Below are 20,460 nucleotides of genomic sequence, written 5' to 3'. Positions count from 1 at the left end.
TAATTATTTGTTATTTTTATGCCATACTTTTTTGGGGGTGGCATTTTCTTAAAACTGCACTGTTGGTTAAGGACTTGTATGTAAGCATTTCACTCTAAGGTCTACACCTGACAAGGTAAAAATCTGTCATTCTGCCCCTGAACAAGGCAGTTATTAGTGTTCCTAGGCCGTCGTTGTAAATACGAATTTGTTCTTAACTGACTTGCCTAATTAAATAAAGGTGAAATGAAAAACATTGGTTTCTGAGGACGGTTAGAATGTTTTTGCGTTCTAGAAATCGTGCTTAGAAGAAATTAACGTTGGTGGGCTTGGCATAGTGCTTAGCCGGAGTAAGGAGTTTGGGTAGCCAGGCAATCCTGTTGGGGATCCTAAGTGATATGTTGATAGCTAGTCACTTGAAGAAAATAAGCTGAAATTGAAAGTACAAGGTTTAAGTTGAGCTCCCCATTAAGTGGGCCTGACTATCAACCCGTTTACATTGAAGACATGTAGCTACTATCTTTATCCTTATTCTTTGTAGTGATTAACTAATGCTTCCACTAGTCTATGCTATATATACAGAGAGAAGCCCAACCTGAGTCCCCAAGTTGGGGCTATCATTTAGCAGAGACAGTCCTGGTAGCTGGTGGTTGTCCCTGAGCTCCACTGTTATAGTGAGACAGCAGATTTGGCCCCTCTGTGATATGGGGATTCTCTGGAGCTATAGTCAGTAACTCAGGCTCTGAATGGCTTGGCTGCAGTCTGCAGACTACACAGCTTCGTCACAACACTGCTTTTGCATACAGTAGCAATCTGAGGGAGTGCAATACTCCATTCTATTATCTCAATTATACATCCATCTCAAATGTACATTGTTATCCATGTAAACCAAAGTAGTTAGAGATAAGCAGTTATGAGTCTTTAAGTGAAATAACGGCCTAACAATATTGGACTAGCAACACGAGAGAAAAATAACACACTGCAAAAGCTTTATTCTAGTAAATAAGCTATAAGACAAAATATTTTCAGACATCCAGAAACATTTTGATGCTGTGGTGGCTACCAAGCAAACCGGGAACATTCCCAGGGCATTAGCTAACATTCCCATTAATTTCTAGTTTGGATGATAACATCCCAAAAACAATTTATGTTTTTGAGAACAACATGTTAAATGAAAGGCAACATTTTTGTTGAGCAAACTTTTTTTACAGTGGATCCTTGAAATGCTGATGGAAGAGATGCCACTTTGTCTCTGACCGCAGAGTGAGGGAGGGGACTAATGGAAGAGATGCCACTGTCTCCGTCTATGACAGTGGAGGGAGGGGACTGATGGAAGGGATGTCAAGATCTCTGACTTCAGAGGGAGGAAGGGGACTGATGGAAGAGCTGTTACTGTCTCGGTCTGTGACAGCATAGTGTTGGGTTCGCCATTTTGAACATTGAGATATTAAATAAATGATAGAGAAGAAGCATAGAATCAAAGGAGAAAGTCAAAGGTTCTCTGTAGAAAGACAGAAGGCTCTGGAATGTGTTTGATGGAGGAGAGGAGAGTGACGTATTGATACAGGAAAGACAGATGGACATCTGTGTATTGATGAAAGAGGGGTTGAGGTCAGGAGGTGAGGACAGAGTCTCTAAAGAGATAAATAAATGTTTGGTATCCTGTTACCCTCTTTATTAGCTTCCTGTAGAGCCATAAAATGTAAGGATTTGAGAGAAGGAGGAGTGTCTTAACTGGGATATAAATATCTGGATGGGACAAATGTTGTGTTGTCTGATTATAGCTGTACATAACCTTTGGGCAGAACTTGGTTAAAACTTCTCTAGTGTCCGTTTGTTATTTACTCTGAAAATGAAGAACCTAACAATAGGGAAGGAGGGGACTGAAGGAAGGGGGAGGCACTGATTTAAATGCCTGAAGCCCAGGGCCAGGCTGAAGGAATGTCAGGAATGCTGGAGACAGCTGCTCCAGACTGCAGTAGGTCCTGGCAGCAGTGGGACCCAGCTGCAGCCGCAGCAGATCTTCCTTATTCAACAGAAAGGGCTAATTTAATGATGGACTGCAGCGTTAGGGACATTATGACAGCAGAGGACTGTGTTTGTCCCTCCCCTGTGATAATGTACTACAGTACTGGTAATGCAACAGTTTGGTGTGAGTGACTAACTGAGTGCCCACTGCCTTTCCCTCTCACTGACTAGCTGCATATAGGGTTTGGATACTGTGTGTCACTTTCTTTCACTCACGGTTTGGTTACACTGAAATAACTATGAGGGAAAGAGAGAAAGAAAGAAAGAGAGAGAGAGAGAGAGAGAGAGAGAGACTGCAGTAAGCAGTATCCATCCTGTTTTTATTGCTATTGTGACAGATCATACAGATTTCCTGTCACTGCAGTTTTGTATTATGTTTGTGTTATCAACCATCTGTGTAAAACCAAAACCATGGAATATGAACTTTCTTTACCATGACACATTGTTCCTATGCCAGGCACAGCTGTGCAAACTGGATGTGTGGACTAACATGTGTGTTGGCTCCCAAGAAAATATTTAGTATGCCCAAAAGCATGCAGCCAGCGATGGGAGAGATATTTACATATCGGCCTGTGCCAGAGATGAACCAGAGATTAGACTTTGGCAACGGCACAGGTGCTACAGTTTGTGCCTGCAGGTCTGCAGTAGCTGGACTGCTTTATTGAGCTTGCCTGGCTTAATGGACCAATAGAAGAGTCCTGGAAATGTAAATCCCACCCATCTGGCAGTCTAGGCAGAATAAACCAAACGTTCAAAGGTCTGCCTCAGAGAGAGTGGCACTGTAAAAACTTTTCTGTTCTCTCAACAGTAAAACGCTGTAGAATTGGTGGTCAGAGAACGTCTCTGGAGCTGCTGAGCTGTATTAATCCTACTGTAGGACTCATTGCGACCAGCACTAGCAGGTCAAATTAAGGACTACATGAACAAGTCACTCAGAAAAACAAATCATGACTCTCAAGTCAGTAAAAAGAGTTGTTCAAAAATAGCAATGCATTCATTCACAAAGAGTCATTCACAATCTAGTCCGGCCACAACTATATCTCGTTTCAAATGTATCAAAAAATAATTGTATTTGTATGCCTAGCAATCAACAAATGTACATTGTTTAAAGTATACATTTACAAGTCTCAGCTCCAATAAGCCCCCTATTGTTAACAACATGTGAACGAGAGGATTGTTGAATAATGACTCATTCCAGTTTTCAGTTCATCGTTTGCAGGTACATGCTCTGGGCATTACTGACTCGAATGAATGAAATTAGTCGAAAGATGTGTTCTTTTGACTGAACAAGATGAAAAGATCAGAGTCAGTAAAAAGAGCCGAGCTTCCCATCACTATTTGGTTCACTCGGCTCTCAGCTGCGAGACATACATCATTGTTTTACAGACCAAGAGTGTCCACATAGACTCTTCCCACTAACCATTTGTTTAATATTAACATTGTTCCAAAATATTACAGTATTAACTAAACGTGTTTACTTTACTAGTAGTATGCAAACGTTTGGTGGCACAGAAAGAAAATAAAATGTTGTGAGCCTGGTAAAATAATCTGTGTTATTGTGGAGGCTATAGCAATATTTTTTTAAATTAATTTCATAAACTATATTGGATATAATGTATGCCTGTAAAGATTCCTGGTTCAAATCAACCCAAGCCCTGTAGATTGGACAATGTGAATGACAAGGTGGCCCTCTACATTGCCACATTCTTCCAAGAGCCCACTGAGTATGTATTAAGACGTCAAGGGTGGTAAATGAACACACACACACACACACACACACACACACACACACACACACACACACACACACACACACCAGCTCGATTTTTTAGCAACCGAGTAAGCCCTGGTGCACTCTGTCTCTCATTATATTCTTTATTTTTCCATGCTTGTCCTATGGGTGTGAAGGGCTGACAAATCAGAACTGAGGAAGATTGTTACGGAGGAAACCTGATGCTGCGCTGACTTCTCTCTCCTGCCCAAACTGTGCTGTTGTGTGTTTCACTGCCTCTTATAACCCCCTTACCCCAAATAGAGTTGCCCCTGATCATAGATCTAGCATTGTACCCAATCCCAATTTTAACTCCCTCTATCTCTTTGTGTCTCTCTCCCCCACACCCCACACACACAGGCATACAATATAATTTTTAAATAAAATGTAATCAAATTTCATTGGCCAAATACACATTATTAGCAGATGTTATTGCGGGTGTAGCGAAATGCTTGTGATTCTAGCTCTGCTTACGTGCAGTAATATCTAACAAGTAATATCTAACAAATTACACAATACATACCCAATACACACAAATCTAAGTAGGAATGAATTAAGGTTATTTACATATTAATGAGCGATGTCAGAGCGGAATGGACTAAGATACAGTAGAATAGTATAGAAAACAGTATATACACATGAGATGAGTAATGCCAGATATGTTAACATTAAGTGACTAAGATACCTTAGAATAGATTAGAAAACATTATATACTGTACAGTACATATGAGATGAGTAATGCCAGATATGTAAACATTATTTGTGACTAGTGTTCTATTCCTTAAAGTGGCCAGTGATTCCTAGTCTATGACTATGGGCAGCAGCCTCTAATGTGCCAGTGATGGCTGTTTAACAGTCTGATGGCCTTGCGATAGAAGCTGTTTTTTAGTCTCTCGGTCCCAGTTTTGATGCACCTGTACTGACCTCGCCTTCTGAATAATAGTGGTGTGAACAGGCAGTGGCTCAGGTGGTTGATGTCCTTGATGATCTTTTTGGCCTTCCTGTGACATCGTGTGCTGTAGGTGTCCTGGGGGGCAGTTAGTTTGCCTCTGGTAATGCGTTGGGCAAACCACACCACCCTCTAGAGAGCCTTGCGGTTGCGGCCGGTGCAGTTGCCGTACCAGGTGGTAATACAGCCAGAGATGATGCTTTCAATTGTGCATCTGTAAAAATCTGTGAGTGTTTTATGTGACAAGCCAAATTTCTTTAGCCTCCTGAGGTTGAAGAGGCTTTGTTGCGCCTTCTTAGCCACACTGTCTGTGTGGGTGGTCCATTTCAGTTTGTCAGTGATGTATACACCATGGAACTTGAAGCTTTCCACCTTCTCCACTTCGGTCCCGTCGATGTGGATAGGGGAATGCTCCCTCTGCTGTTTCCTGAAGTCCACGATCATCTCCTTTGTTTTGTTGACGTTGAGTGAGAGGTTGTTTTTCAGGCACCACAATCCCAGAGCCCTCACCTCCTCCCTGTAGGCTGTCTCGATATCGTTGGTAATCAAGCCTACTACTGTTGTGTCGTCTGCAAACCACTTTATCTCTATACTGATGTGTAGCTTGTTTTATTGTCTTGCGGAGTGAATAACTACACTGTTTATATTCTGCCATTATTGCCAGTCACTTTGCCATGGTCAAATGATGTGGTTTCAGTAAGTGTTGTAATGATGCTCTTATATGGTTACATACAGTATGTGTTAACTGTTGTTACTTCTATTGTCAATTCTGTTGTTAATGTTGTTACCAACTTTGCAATTTTTATTTTATGTACAAAAGTATTGTTTTTATTACATTTATATTTCAGGGAGAACTTCACTGTACATATACAGCATTATCCTGGCACCAGAGTTGCCGTCTTAATACTATAATACTATAATGTTGCATTACAGAGGTGCTTTAATATACACTACATGACAAAAAGTATGTGGACACCTGCTCATTGAACATCTCATTCTAAGATCATGGGCATTACTATCGAGTTGGTTCCCCCTTTGCTGCTGTAACAGCCTCCACTATTCGGGGAAGAATTTCCACTAGATGTTGGAACATTGCTGTGGGGACAAGAGCATTAGTGAGGTTTGGCACTGATGTTGGGCAATTTGTCCTGGCTTGCAGTCAGTGTTCCAATTCATCCCAAAGGTGTTTGATGGGGTCAGTCACGCCAGTCAAGGCACGCCAGTCAAGTTCTTCCACATCGATTTCGTCAAACCATTTCTGTATGGACCTTGCTTTGTGCATGGGGACATTATCATGTTAAAACAGGAAAGGGCCTTCCCCAAACTGTTGTCACAAAGTTGGAAACACAAAATCGTCTAGAATTTCAGTGTATGCTTTAGCGTTAACATTCCCCTTCACTGGAACTAAGAGGTCTAGCCCAAACCATAAAAAACAGCCCCAGACCATTATTCCTCCTCCACCAAACTTTACAGTTGGCACAGTGCATTCGGGCAGGTAGCATTTTCATGGGATCCGCCAAATCCAGATGCTGAAGCGTAATTCATCACTCCAGAGAACGAACGTGTTACCGCTGCTCCAGAGTCCAATGGCGGCAAGCTTTGCACCACTCCAGCCGACGCTTGGCATTGTGCATGGTGATTTTAGACTTGAGTGTTTCACCTTGGCCATGGAAAACCATTTCATGAAGCACCCGACGAATAGTTCTTGTGCTGACGTTGCTTCCAGAGGCAGTTTGGAACTCGGAGTGAGTGTTGCAACCAAGGGCAGACAATTTTTACACGCTACGCGGTCACGTTCTGTGATCATGTGTGGCCTACCACTTCGCGGCTGAGCAGCTGTTGCTCCACTTCACAATAAAAGCACTTACAGTTGACCAGGGCAGATCTAGCAGGGCAGAAAAGTGACTTGTTGGAAAGGTGGCATCCTTTGACGGTGCCATATTGAAAGTCACTTAGCTCTTAAGTACGGGCCATTCTACTGTCAATGTTTTCGGATGGAGATTGCATGGCTGTGTGCTCAATTTTATACACCTGTCAGCAACGGGTGGGGTTGAAATAGCCGAATCCACTAATTTGAAGGCGTGTCCACATACTTTTGATTATATAGCTGTACCTTATTGTAACAAAATGATTGTGTTATGAGTTTTCAACTCTTCATTGTGAAGGGAAGGAACATAGTTCTGTCATTGTGGAGTAAACAGCTGCAAGGAAAACAGGAAGAGGGGTCCCGTGTGGCTCAGTTGGTAGAGCATGGCCCTTGCAGCACCAGGGTTGTAGGATAGATTCCCACGAGGGACCTGTATGAAAAAAATATGAAAATGTATGCACTCAATTCTATAAGCTGCTCTGGATAAGAGCATCTACTAATTTACCAAAATGCAAATGTCGACTGCAGAGGAAAACTGAGTGACACATAGGGAGATGCAGAGCAGCAGGAGCTACAGGAGCATTAGACTCTATACATGAAATCATCAATGCAGCATGCAGAATCAAGCAATATTAGATTGTTCTGTCAAGCTCAGCCTTTGTCTTGACAGACAAAATATAATAAATCACGTAGTCTGATTAAATCTTATCTCCATCTAATACAACATTAAATATAGGATCCAATGCAACGGCAAGTGTAATTAAACGTAACATTAGGCTACATTTGTAATCCAATGTAATGACACTAGTTGGGCTATTTGTGTAGTAAGCACAGGAATCATTGATACTTGCCCATGGTGCAAGAGAGGTTGGAAATGCAATAATGTCTGTACATAAAGCATAACAAAGCCTATTCCCATAGAACCTCCGGCTTTTTCAAACTTCACTATTGGAGCATCAAATCAGATCTGATATCCGGCAAGTTAACATATTTTGAACATTTTGCACATTCATGTTGATCAATCGATCAATCAGTGAAATAAAGGTATAAAAGGGAGAGCAATGCCAGCTGGGTAAATGGAATGAGTGACTCACAGAGGAGTGAAATGACACCATAGGAGGGTTCTCTCTCTTTCTCCTCTCTCCTTCTCTTTATTTTCCTCTCCCTCTCTCTCCCTCTCTCTCTCTGTACCCCTCTATCTCTCTTCTCTTCCTCTCTTTACCTCCCTCTGTTTAAACTTCATTACCCCATATCTAAACTCCGATGTCCAAGAATGACTTGCATTCATCCTCACATTCACCTAAATGTCAGAAGTCAGAGCTGTGGCATTCAGCCGCACGCACGCGCACACGCGCACACGCGCACACACGCACACGCACACGCACACGCACACACACACACACACACACACACACACACACACACACACACTCTCTCTATCACCACATATATCTTACCTCTTCCCACTGATGTATGTATCTGATGAGTCGGGAAAGTCTCAGCAACCTCAGAAGAGACAGAATCTTAGTAAACCTAACGATCCTCAGCGCCCTCGCCGTCTTGTACACCTCTGAGTCAAACCCCTTTTCCACTATTAGAAATATATAATCCACTGGTATGGACGAGAGGAAGTCGACCACAAACCAGCTCTTCAGGTAGTTCATCTTGATGACCTTGGGGTCCAGGATGATCTCGGAGCTCTCCTCGTTGACGATTCCAGTGCGAAAGTTCATGACCAGATCCACGAGGAAGATTGTGTCTGATGCTACGTTGAATATTAGCCAGGTGGTGGTGGTCTGCTCCGAGAAGAAGGTTATTCCTACAGGAATGATGATCAGGTTCCCCATCATCATGACCAGCATTACCAAGTCCCAGTAGAACCTAAAACAGACAGAAATGGGTCATCAAATAATATGGCTTTAAGTACAGTACACATAGAGGGGATTGTACCAATAGAACCTACAACAAACAGAGAATGTGTAAAAAAAAACTATGGTTTCAGAATCTAGAATAGACACATAACATGTCAAAATACGGCTTTACATATGAACGGTACACATACAAAGAATTAAACCTAGAACAAACAGACAGCATGTCAGAACATTAACCAAATCAAATCAAAACTTTATTTGTCACATGCGCCATGCATGTAGACCTTACCGTGAAATGCTGACGTACAAGCCCTTAACCAACAGTGCAGTTCTTGAAGAGTTAAGAAAATATTTACCAAATAAACTAAAGTAAAAAGTTGTGTGCGGGGTAGAGGTAAGTTGAGGTAATTTGTACAGGTAGGTAAGGGTGAAGTGACTATGCATAGACAATAAACAGTGAGTAACAGCAGTGTACAAAACAAATGAAGGGGGGGGGGGGGTCAATGTAAATAGTCTGGTGGCCATTTAATTAATTGTTCAGCAGTCTTATGGCTTGGGGGAAGAAGCTGTTAAGGAGCCTTTTGGTCCTAGACTTGGCGCCCCAGTACCGCTTGCCGTACGGAAGCAGAAAAAAACAATTTATGACTTGGGTGACTAAAGTCTCTAACAATTTTATGGGCTTTCCTTTGACACCGCCTATGATATATGTAACGGATGGCAGGAAGCTTGGCCACAGTGATGTACTGGGAATAGACACATAACATTTATATACACTAAGATTGGAGTCATTAAAACTCACTTTTCAACCACTCCACAATTTTCTTGTTAACAAACTGTATTTTTGGCAAGTCGGTTCGGACATCTACTTTGTGCATGACACAAGTCATTTTTCCAACAATTGTTTACAGACAGATTATTTCACTTATAATTCACTGTATCACAATTCCAGTGGGTCAGAAGTTTACATACGCTAAGTTGACTGTGCCTTTAAACAGCTTGGAATATTCCAGAAAATTATGTAATGGCTTTAGAAGCTTCTTATAGGCTACTTGACATCATTTGAGCCAATTGGAGGTGTACCTGTGGATGTATTTCAAGGCCTACCTTCAAACTCAGTGCCTCTTTGCTTGACATAATGGCAAAAATCAAAAGAAATCATTGACCTCAGAAAAAAAGTTGTAGACCTCCACAAGTCTGATTCATCCTTGGGAGCAATTTTCAAATGCCTGATGGTGCCACGTTCATCTGCACAAACAATAGTACGCAAGTATAAACACCATAGGACCACGCAGCCATCGTACCACTCAGGAAGGAGACGCTTTCTGTCTCCTAGAGATTAACATACTTTGGGGTGAAAAGTGCAAATCAAACCCAGAACAACAGCAAAGGACCTTGTGAAGATACCTTGTGAAGATGAGGAAATAGGTACAAAAGTATCTACACTGCTCAAAAAAATAAAGGGAACACTTAAACAACACAATGTAACTCAATCATACTTCTGTGGAAGCAACACTGATTGACAATACATTTCACATGCTGTTGTGCAAATGGAATAGACAACAGGTGGAAATTATAGGCAATTAGCAAGACACCCCCAATAAAGGAGTGGTTCTGCAGGTGGTGACCAGACCACTTCTCAGTTCCTATGCTTCCTGGCTGATGTTTTGGTCACTTTTGAATGCTGGCGGTGCTTTCATTCTAGTGGTAGCATGAGAAAGAGTGGAGTCTACAACCCACACAAGTGGCTCAGGTAGTGCAGCTCATCCAGGATGGGACATCAATGCAAGCTGTGGCAAGAAGGTTTGCTGTGTCTGTCAGCGTAGTGTCCAGAGCATGGAGGCGCTATTAGGAGACAGGCCAGTACATCAGGAGACATGGAGGAGGCCGTAGGAGGGCAACAACCCAACAGCAGGACCGCTAACTCCGCCTTTGTGCAAGGAGGAGCAGGAGGAGCACTGCCAGAGCCCTGCAAAATGACCCCCAGCAGGCCACAAATGTGCACGTGTCTGCTCAAATGGTCAGAAACAGACTCCATGAGGGTGGTATGAGGACCCGACGTCCACAGGTGGGGGTTGTGCTTTACAGCCCAACACCGTGTCGGACGTTTGGCATTTGCCAGAGAACACCAATATTGGCAAATCCGCCACTGGCGCCCTGTGCTCTTCACAGATGAAAGCAGGTTCACACTGAGCACATGTGACAGACGTGACAGTCTGAAGACGCCGTGGAGAACGTTCTGCTGCCTGTAACATCCTCCAGCATGACCGGTTTGGTCAGTCATGGTGTGGGGTGGCATTTCCTTGGGGGGCCGCAGAGCCCTCCATGTGCTCGCCAGAGGTAGCCTGACTGCCATTTGGTACCGAGATGAGATCCTCAGACCACTTGTGAGACCATATGCTGGTGCGGTTGGCCCTAGGTTCCTCCTAATGCAAAACAATTCTAGACTTCATGTGGCTGGAGTGTGTCAGCAGTTCCTGCAAGAGGAAGGCATTGATGCTATGGACTGGCCCGCCCGTTCCCAAGACCCGAATCGAATTGAGCACATCTGGGACATTATGTCTCGCTCCATCCACCAACGCCACGTTGCACCACAGACTGTCCAGGAGTTGGCGGATGCTTTAGTCCAGGTCTGGGAGGAGATCCTCCAGGAGACCATCCGCCACCTCATCAGGAGCATGCCCAGGCATTGTAGGGAGGTCATACAGGCACGTGGAGGCCACACACACTACTGAGCCTCATTTTGACTTGTTTTAAGGACATTACATCAAAGTTGGATCAGCCTGTAGTGTGCTTTTCCACTTTAATTTTGAGTGTGACTTTCTAATCCAGACCTCCATGAGTTGATAAATTTGATTTCCATTGATAATTTTTGTGTGATTTTGTTGCCAGCACATTCAACTATGTAAAGAAAAAAGTATTTAATAAGAATATTTCATTCATTCAGATCTAGGATGTGATATTTTAGTGTTCCCTTAATTTTTTTTGAGCAGTGTATAAAACGAGTCCTATATCGATATAACCTGAAAGGCCGCTCAGCAAGGAAGAAGCCACTGCTACAAAAACGCCATAAAAAACGCCAGACTATGGTTTGCAACTGCACATGGGGACAAAGATCGGACTTTTTGGAGAAATGTCCTCTGGTCTGATGAAACAAAAATATAACTGTTTGGCCATAATGACCATCGTTATGTTTGGAAGAAAAATGGTGAGGCTTGCAAGCCGAAGAACACCATCCCAACCGTGAAGCACGGGGGTGGCAGCATCATGTTGTGGGGGGGCTTTGCTGCAGGAGGGACTGGTTTACTTCACAGAATAGATGGCTTCATGAGGCAGGAAAATGATGTGGATATATTGAAGCAACTTCTCAAGACATCAGTCAGGAAGTTAAAGCTTGGTCTCAAATGGGTCTTCCAAATGGACATTGACCCCAAGCACACTTCCAAAGTTGTGGCAAAATGGCTTAAGGACAACAAAGTCAAGGTATTGGCTGTCCATCTCAAAGCCCTGACCCCAATCCTATAGAAAATGTGTGGGCAGAACTGAAAAAACGTGTGTGAGCAAGGTGGCCTACAAACCTGACTCAGTTATACCATCTCTGTCAGGAAAAATGGGCCAATATTCACCGAACTTATTGCGGGAAGCTTGTGGAAGGCTACCCGAAACGTTTGATCCAAGTTAAACAATTTAAAGGCAATGCTACCAAATACTAATTGAGTGTATGTAAACTTCTGACCCACTGGGAATGTGATGAAAGAAATAAAAGCTGAAATAAATTATTCTACATTTCACATTCTTAAAACAAAGTATTGATCCTAACTGACCTAAGGCAGGGAATTGTTACTCTGATTAAATGTCAGGAATTGTGAAAAACTGAGTTTAAATTTATTTCGCTAAGGTGTATGTAAACTTCCGACTTCAACTGTAGATGTTATTTTTGTCCAAATGGGAAAGGGCAGTGTGGAGTGCGATTGAGATTGCATCATCTGTGGATCTGTTGGGATGGTATGCGAATTGGAGTGGGTCTAGGGTATCCGGTAGGATGCTGTTGATGTGAGCCATGACCAGCCTTTCAAAGCACTCGTTTAGGCAGGTTACCTTCGCTTCCTTGGGCACAAGGACTACAGTGGTCTGCTTGAAACATGTAGGTATTACAGACTCGGTCAGGTAGAGGTTGAAAATGTCAGTGAAGACACTTGCCAGTTGGTCCGTGCATGCTTGGAGTTCATGTCCTGGTAATCTGTCTGGACCCGCGGCTTCGTGAATGTTTACCTGTTTAAAGGTCTTGCTCACATTGGCTACCGAGAGTGTTATCACACAGTCATCCAGAAATTCGGGTGCTCTCGAGCATGCTTCAGTGTTGCTTGCCTCGAAGCGAGCATAAAAGGCATTTAGCTCGTCTTGTAGGCTTGCGTCCCTGGGCAGCTCGCATCTGAGTATCCCATTGTAGTCCGTAATAGTTTTCAAGCCCTGCCCCATTTAACAAGCATCAGAGCCAATCTTAATCCTGTATTAACGCTTTGCTTGTTTGATGGTTCGTCTGAGGGCATAGCGGGATTTTTTTATAAGCGTCCGGATTAGAGTCCCGCTTCTTGAAAGCAGCAGCTCTAGCCTTTAGCTCGATGTGGATGTTGCCTGTAATCCATGACTTCTTGTTGGGATATGTACGTACGGTCACTGTGGAGACTACGTCGTCGATGGACTTATTGATGAAGCCGATGACTGAGGTGGTGTACTCCTCAATGCCATTGGATGAATACCGGAACATATTCCAGTCTGTGCTAGTGAAACAGTCTTGTAGCGTAGCATCCGAGTCATGTGACCACTTCTGTATTCAGTGAGTCACTGCTACTTTCTGCTCCAGAAGTTATTTTCGGTAGCAGAAACATTATGTACAAAATAAGTTACAAACAATGCATTAAAAAAAATATAATTGCACAGCTGGTTAGGAGCATGTAAAAAGTCAGCCATCCTCTTCGGTGCCATCTTAATGCATGCCATTTAGCAGACACTTCTATCCAAAGTGACTTACAGTGCAGTAAATACTTATATTATTAGTATACTGTATATGATCCCAGCAGGAATACAACATGGTGCTTGTAATGCTTGGCATTACAAGCACCATGTTCAATGCTCTTATCAACTGAGTCACAGAGACACAAAAAAATCCCTGGAAAATATGGCTGTATTATTTACACAAAGAGGATTGCATCAGTTTGCACCAAAGGACACAGACGTGGGTGTGTGAATATGATATGACTGTATGTATAAACCCACACATCATCCCTAGACAAAGCCTTTATGGCATGAGTTAAAATGTAATCAAATGGACATGGAAGTCAATACTGAGCAAAAACCTTACCAATATTCTGTCAGGCACAGTTAAGAAAAATCAAGAAAAGTCAAGGAACATATGAAGGGAGATTATGAGGTATCAGTATCAATTTGGAGCTTAAACGAGTGCTTCTATCAAACAAATCTGTTTTTATTTTATTTTTCTTCCATCCCCACTTTTTCCTGTTCATATTGTTTCAGAGGGGATTTAATAAGAAACTCGACTATACATTCCCCTGTATGTAATTTACAGTGAAGGGGAAGACTAGATTCTAGTAGTACCACTGGGAGACCAGTACCCTATGGCTGGGAGGCTGGGTTAGGGACAATCTGACACTACTAATATTACAGGCTGTCTTTGCGAGTTCTCTGAGAGGTCTATGAGATATTTCTCTATCTACTGACACTTCAAATCGGTTACTCACATTGATCTGTTATGGCAGACAACCCAGATCTTGAAAAAAAGCTTAAATAGAACAATAGGCACAACAGAATCAGCTAGTCACCTACATAGTTTTTTGTCTTTGTGAGGCTGGGTATGTCCTGAGAGGCAGAAACTCTTCCCTGGGTTGTGTCCGGGGAGAAACATTTTCAAACAGAGTGATGCATGGAAGGTACTGTCCTAACTTTGTCCAATAAGAAAAGCTCCATTTTCATTTTCTGTTTTAACATGTTTTGGCTTCTACTATACACAAACCTGGTCCTGGTTGTGTCTGTATAAATGTGACTCTCCCCTATCTTGTCAGAGAAGTAAAAGTGATCCATGGGCGCTCAGCCGGCCGGGCTGGGGGAGTCTGTTCTTCAAGCAGTCACAAAATGTTCTGCTGGCGTAGGCCTACTGATAATGATATTACATGGTACTAAAATAGATGCTTTCAAGAATGTCATGCTAAAAACTGTCCGGTGACACTGTCCTATCCGGTGAAGCTCGTCAATGTCGATGCTAGGCTAGTCTGGGGTTGCGTCCCAAATGGCAACCTATACATATCACAATCAAATTAGAAAATGTTAGCGATAATGATAACTGTGATAAATTACGATCAATCATTTTGGGGGGGTGCTAGAGCTGAGCGATATGGACATAAAGTTTTATCTCGATTAATGTAATTATTTTGCTAGATAACAACAAATGTAACGAAAAGGTGACATATACAGAAATTAATCCGCCATTTCCTGTTTGCAAAAATTCGAATAGTTTGCTTAATTTCAGTTTGTGACAAAACAAGCAATGCATGGTTTAGAGAATCATTGTGCCATCTAAACCGATGTGATTTTCAGCTGTTTGAAGCTGGTGTACAAAACCGAAAGTAAGACACAAAAACTAAAGTTAAGAACATTTAAAACAGATCTACCACTTCTTAGACTTGCTTTCAATGAGAATAACAGATCTATCTCATATTTCTATGTGAATTGGGTTGCCCAAAAGTGACATGTTGCAGCTTTAATGGACAGTTACTTTACATTAGTGGCAGAGGTCTTGAAGTAAGACAACTGAGATGGTAGCCTATGATTAAAAAGTAAGCTATTTCATCTAACATATCCAGGAAATGCATGATTGATATTTTGATGTGCAACCTGTCAAAATAGGATTCAGAATTATGAAATGTATTTTTGTGCACATTGGCCTATAGGTTATACTATTTACCACCTGAGGAAGTGGGAACTCAAAACACTTATCTAGATCGCTAACTCTAAATATTATATTGTTGCTATATAGCCATGTAGGCTAATTGATTAATCTATCAATAAATGTAGGCTAATGTCCTGCAAAAACATTCCAGCGCTAGGCCTGGCTGCTTGATTTATTCCCTGCAAATGGTGCGCTTGGCTCTGCGGGTGTATCAAAACCATATTAACTAGGCCTACAGCCTACTCCGGTTGTAAAGTGGTGCCATGACCTAAATATTATGAGGTGAGAGAAATACATTATTTACTCACAGAAAGCTGTGACTCTCCTCTCTGTAACTAGAATAACAGTAGTTGCTTTGAAAATTGTATTTTTCCCGCAATAGCATTTTGAGCAACTGTCAAGCTTGTGCTTCTCAGAATGCATCTCTCCCTCCTCCGTGTGCACAGTTGAGAGAAGGAGTGAGAGTCAGCAGCCGACAGTGAAGCAGAACATTGTGTAGAAAAATTGCAAAAAATGACTGACGTAAGCAAAATCCTTCGGCAAGAGGATGGCAATGTCGGTGTCAGTAATTTCTGATTTATTGTCCCAGCTCTAGTGGACCATATAGGTTAGGGTGCCATTTGGGATGCACTCCTGGTTGGAGATGCACTCTGCAGGCTGTAATGGATCTGTTTAAATAAATGATGCAGAAGCCAGTGGTTGGGTCCTTCCCTTATAAATATCTGTGTCTGCACTTCAGCTAAACGGTCATCTCGCGTCTCTAATCTCATTCCATAGTAATGTTCTCACATTGAGCTTGTTTGAAGCACCACATCACTAACGTACAGTAGGAACCTGTCTGGGGCATTTCAAAATGTAAATTAGGCCAAATCACTTGGCAAATATGACTTGAAAAGACCCTTGTCAGTATCAAGCTCAATATACTACATTTTGGACATTTCTGTGCCAGAAGTGCTAAAACTGGGGCTATATTATGTCACTGCAGACAGATCATCTAAGCAAATTATGATTTTATTCCTAGCTATCAACATACTTCATGACAGAAGTCAGGTGCCAGTGCTGCATTTTCACATGTGGAATCAACCTGCACCACATGGCCTGTTAGCTGGTCTATAAACTCCAGAGAAAACAGGCATCCTGCCCTCCACAGATAGGCCTCATGCTGTATATCATGGCAGGATCATGTTATGTCTATGTACTCAACTCAGTCATATAAACAAACAAACAAACGGGGGCCATTTTGCATACGACAACTCGTTTCTCCCATTAGCCAGTCTGCCTATTAAGGCTGGTGCTGCTGCTGCACCAAACAGGATATACTGTAGGTATAATTAAGCAATACGGCCCGAGGAGGTGTGGAATATGGCCAATATACCATGGCTAAGTTCTTAGGCAAGGAGTGCTAGGACACAGCCCTTAGCCGTGGTATATTGCCCATATATCACAAACAGCCTTATTGCTATTATAAACTGGTTCCTCAAAAGTTTTGAGATTATGCTGCGGGACTCGGAGGTAATTTGTGGTTTACTAGGTTACCCTGCATCACTGCTTCATTGCTCCAGACCAGCGCAAGGGGGAGTTAGAGCACTGATTATGCTTTTGGGTCTCAAGGCGCTAATGTGCATCGAACTGAATGAACGCTGTAAACGAATGGGAGATATAAACCAAATAGAGACTGATAATTGTGCACAACTTCAAAATTGAATGTCAATGAACTGAATGATGAGGATGAAGAAGGTGATTGAATTTAGAACAATAGTGTAAGAATTAACATTCCTCTGTCCTGCACGCACACCTTAAAAAAATTTACATATTTTTTATTTTTACTTGGACATAAGAAGCTGTAACTGGACTGTAGCATACTATTTACTAAAACTGTTGTTACACTAAATTTTCTATTCTAAGAGAAATTAAAATGTTAAATTATATTCCATGATAAGATAAGATAAGATACATGTGTTGACTGTGTTGACTGAATATAAGCAGCAAGTGATGTCTGCTAAATAATCAAGTTGATGGCGCAGTCATATAGCCTTGGCACCTACTGTACATAAAGCTGAGTGACTCACTCATTCATGGCTTTGGATCAAAAATAAACATGCATCACCATTTTTTATGACAGTCCGCCTCATGACCTCAAACTGCACCATTTTGTTTCCCCCTGTCGCCCACACACACTTTAAACATTTGGATAATAAAGCATTTAAAGAATATTGAAGATAGAAGCCACCTGTTAATGAGTTCCCAGAGCTGATCTGTTATCCAACGACTATTATTATTATTATTAACCTTGCATTATAATTAAATAAAAGCCTCTTACACATTCTGACAGACCAGATTTTCCCTAACGAAAAATGACATGAAAAGCGTACATTTGTAAATCATCCCAAACTCTAAAAGTAATTGGAAAGGTAGATACAAAAGGCACAGTAGTAATCAAGTGACATGGCCAGGAATATATATACCTAGACCTATGAACACTTAAAAAACGGGAGTCAGGGTTAGTGCTTTGTGTATATTATTGGTTACCCTGACCTGGATGCCATGTATTACAGTCTCTAAAAGGGAAAAATATTACCAATGCGCAGCGTGGTAAGTGTCCATAATGTTTAATCAAACACAACAGAACACTGGAACAATACAATAAACGTGAATAAACGAAACAGTCCCGTGTGGTAACAAACACTGACACGGAAGACAAACACCCACAACTCAAAAGTGAAACCAGGCAACCTAAGTATGATTCTCAATCAGGGACAACGATTGACAGCTGCCTCTGATTGAGAACCATACTAGGCCGAACACAGAAATACCAAATTATAGAAAAAACGTAGACAACCCACCCAACTCACTCCCTGACCATACTAAAACAAAGACATAACAAATTAACTAAGGTCAGAACGTGACAAATGAAACATGCCCCATAGATATTAATTTAGAATCCTCCAATACTCTAAATGTAATTATTGGCGTAGAGTCACGTCATTGGCAGATAGTCAGGCGGCATTGGCGGAGAGTCAGGCAGTGAATGACACGTTGAAGAGGGCGAGGAACGAGATGGAGTCACAATCCATCCCAGGCACACCTGTGAGCTCTGGAACTCCACCTCCTGTTTCTGGATTCTGCAAACAACATGTCCTTGATGAAAATACCTGTCTATTTGTGGAAGAATTGCCCTGATTAACTCTTTAGTCATATCAGTTTACCTATTTGCTTATGGTTTTGCCTACACCTAGCGACCTGTTTAAATTATATGAGAAAAAAATATTACATTTTATTTGGAATGGCAAGCCAGACAATATTAAAAGGGCCTATTGTCTCACCCCATGTTCAAGAATGGCCTTTTCCCCTTTATTCAGATTACAACCACTCACTTTCGGTTATTTGAAAACAAAATAATCTCCAAAATATCGTAATTTTTTAAACAAAGACTTGAAAATGAGATTGTGAACTCTGGAAACAACGTTTCCTGCTTCTGGCTTAAGAGACAAGACTAACAAGGGAAATCCATTAACTAATAGTACAGGTAGATAGCAATAAAAACGATACTACAGAGATACAAAATAATTTAGAGGAAAAACAAAAATAACTTGAGGAACTTATTCAAGAATGATCTAATGTAATCTATTACAAAAATAAAGCAAACTGGATGGAATATGGAGAAACAAATGAACAAATTCTTCCTGAATCTCCAATACAGGAACGCTAACAAAAATCAATGGCAGAAACTCGTCAGTGAAGACGGAGTCATCTATGATTCTCCGAATGAAATACTAACTTATTTTGGATAGGGGGCAGCATTTTCACTTTTGGATGAAAAGCATGCCCAGAATAAACTGCCTCCTACTCATTCCCAGTTGCTAACATATGCATATTATTAGTAGATTTAGAAGTTTCTAAAACAGTTTGAATGATGTCTGTGAGTATAACAGAAACCATATGGCAGGCAAAAAACTGAAAAAGAATTCAAACAAAAATCTGAGGTTTGTAGTTTTTCAACTCAGCCCCTATCAAATACACTGTGGGATATGGGTCATTTTGCACTTCCTAAGGCTTCCACTAGATGTCAACCCTCTTTAGAACGTTGTTTCAGGCTTCTACTGTGAAGGGGGCACGAATGAGAGGGGATTGAGTCAGAGGTCTGGCAGCAGCCTCGATCTCAGTCATGCGCATTCACATGAGAGGTAGCTCTCGTTCCATTGCTTTTCTACAGACATTGGAATTCTCCCGTTGGAACATTATTGAACATTTATGACAAAAACATCCTAAAGATTGATTCTATTCTTAGTTTGACAAGTTTCTACGACCTGTAATATTACTTTTTGAACTTTTTATCCGACGTTCGGCTGGGCCTGAACGCGCGTTTGGATTTGTTACCAAACGCCCTAACAAAAGAAGCTATTTGGACATAAATGATGAACTTTATCGAACAAATCAAACATTTATTGTGGAACTGGGATTCCTGGGAGTGCATTCTGATGAAGATCATCAAAGGTAAGTGAATATTTATAATGCTACTTCTGACAAATTTTGACTGCGCAACGTGGCGGATATTTATTTTGGCTGTTTTGGGCTTTGAGTGCCGTACTCAGGTTATGCTTTTTCCGTAAAGTTTTTTTGAAATCTGACACAGCGGCTGCATTAAGGAGACGTTTATCTATATTTCAATGTATAACACATGTATTTTCATCAACATTCATAATGAGTATTTCTGTAAATTGATGTGGCTCTCTGCAAAATCACTGCATGTTTTGGAACTACTGAACATAACACGCCAATGTAAAATGAGACTTTTGGATATAAATATGAACTTTATCGAACAAAACATACATGTATTGTGTAACATGAAGTCCTATGAGTGTCATCTGATGAAGATCATCAAAGGTTAGTGATTAACTTCTTGACCATACTTGAGACGCAGACGTCTCAAGTAGGCACCTGGAAATGCAAATGCGCTACGCTAAATGCTAAATGTACTCGTTACAACTCAAACCTTGATCAAAATTCACAAGCAGGGTATTGAATTAAAGCTAC

General features: G+C 41.5%; 1 protein-coding gene across 1 annotated transcript in view; it reads right to left on the bottom strand.

Moving 5' to 3' along the window:
- Window positions 1-20,460, bottom strand: part of LOC139408959 (potassium/sodium hyperpolarization-activated cyclic nucleotide-gated channel 1-like) — a 156,356-nt gene that overhangs the window by 119,780 nt on the left and 16,116 nt on the right. Inside the window, exon 2 of the mRNA XM_071153489.1 lies at window positions 8,052-8,475. Coding sequence (XP_071009590.1) covers window positions 8,052-8,475 — 424 coding nt within the window. The remainder of the gene's footprint in view (window positions 1-8,051; window positions 8,476-20,460) is intronic.

Source organism: Oncorhynchus clarkii, chromosome 5, assembly GCF_045791955.1.
Source record: "Oncorhynchus clarkii lewisi isolate Uvic-CL-2024 chromosome 5, UVic_Ocla_1.0, whole genome shotgun sequence".
Taxonomy (NCBI): Eukaryota; Metazoa; Chordata; class Actinopteri; order Salmoniformes; family Salmonidae; genus Oncorhynchus; species Oncorhynchus clarkii.
This window is presented reverse-complemented; position numbering and strand designations above follow the sequence as displayed.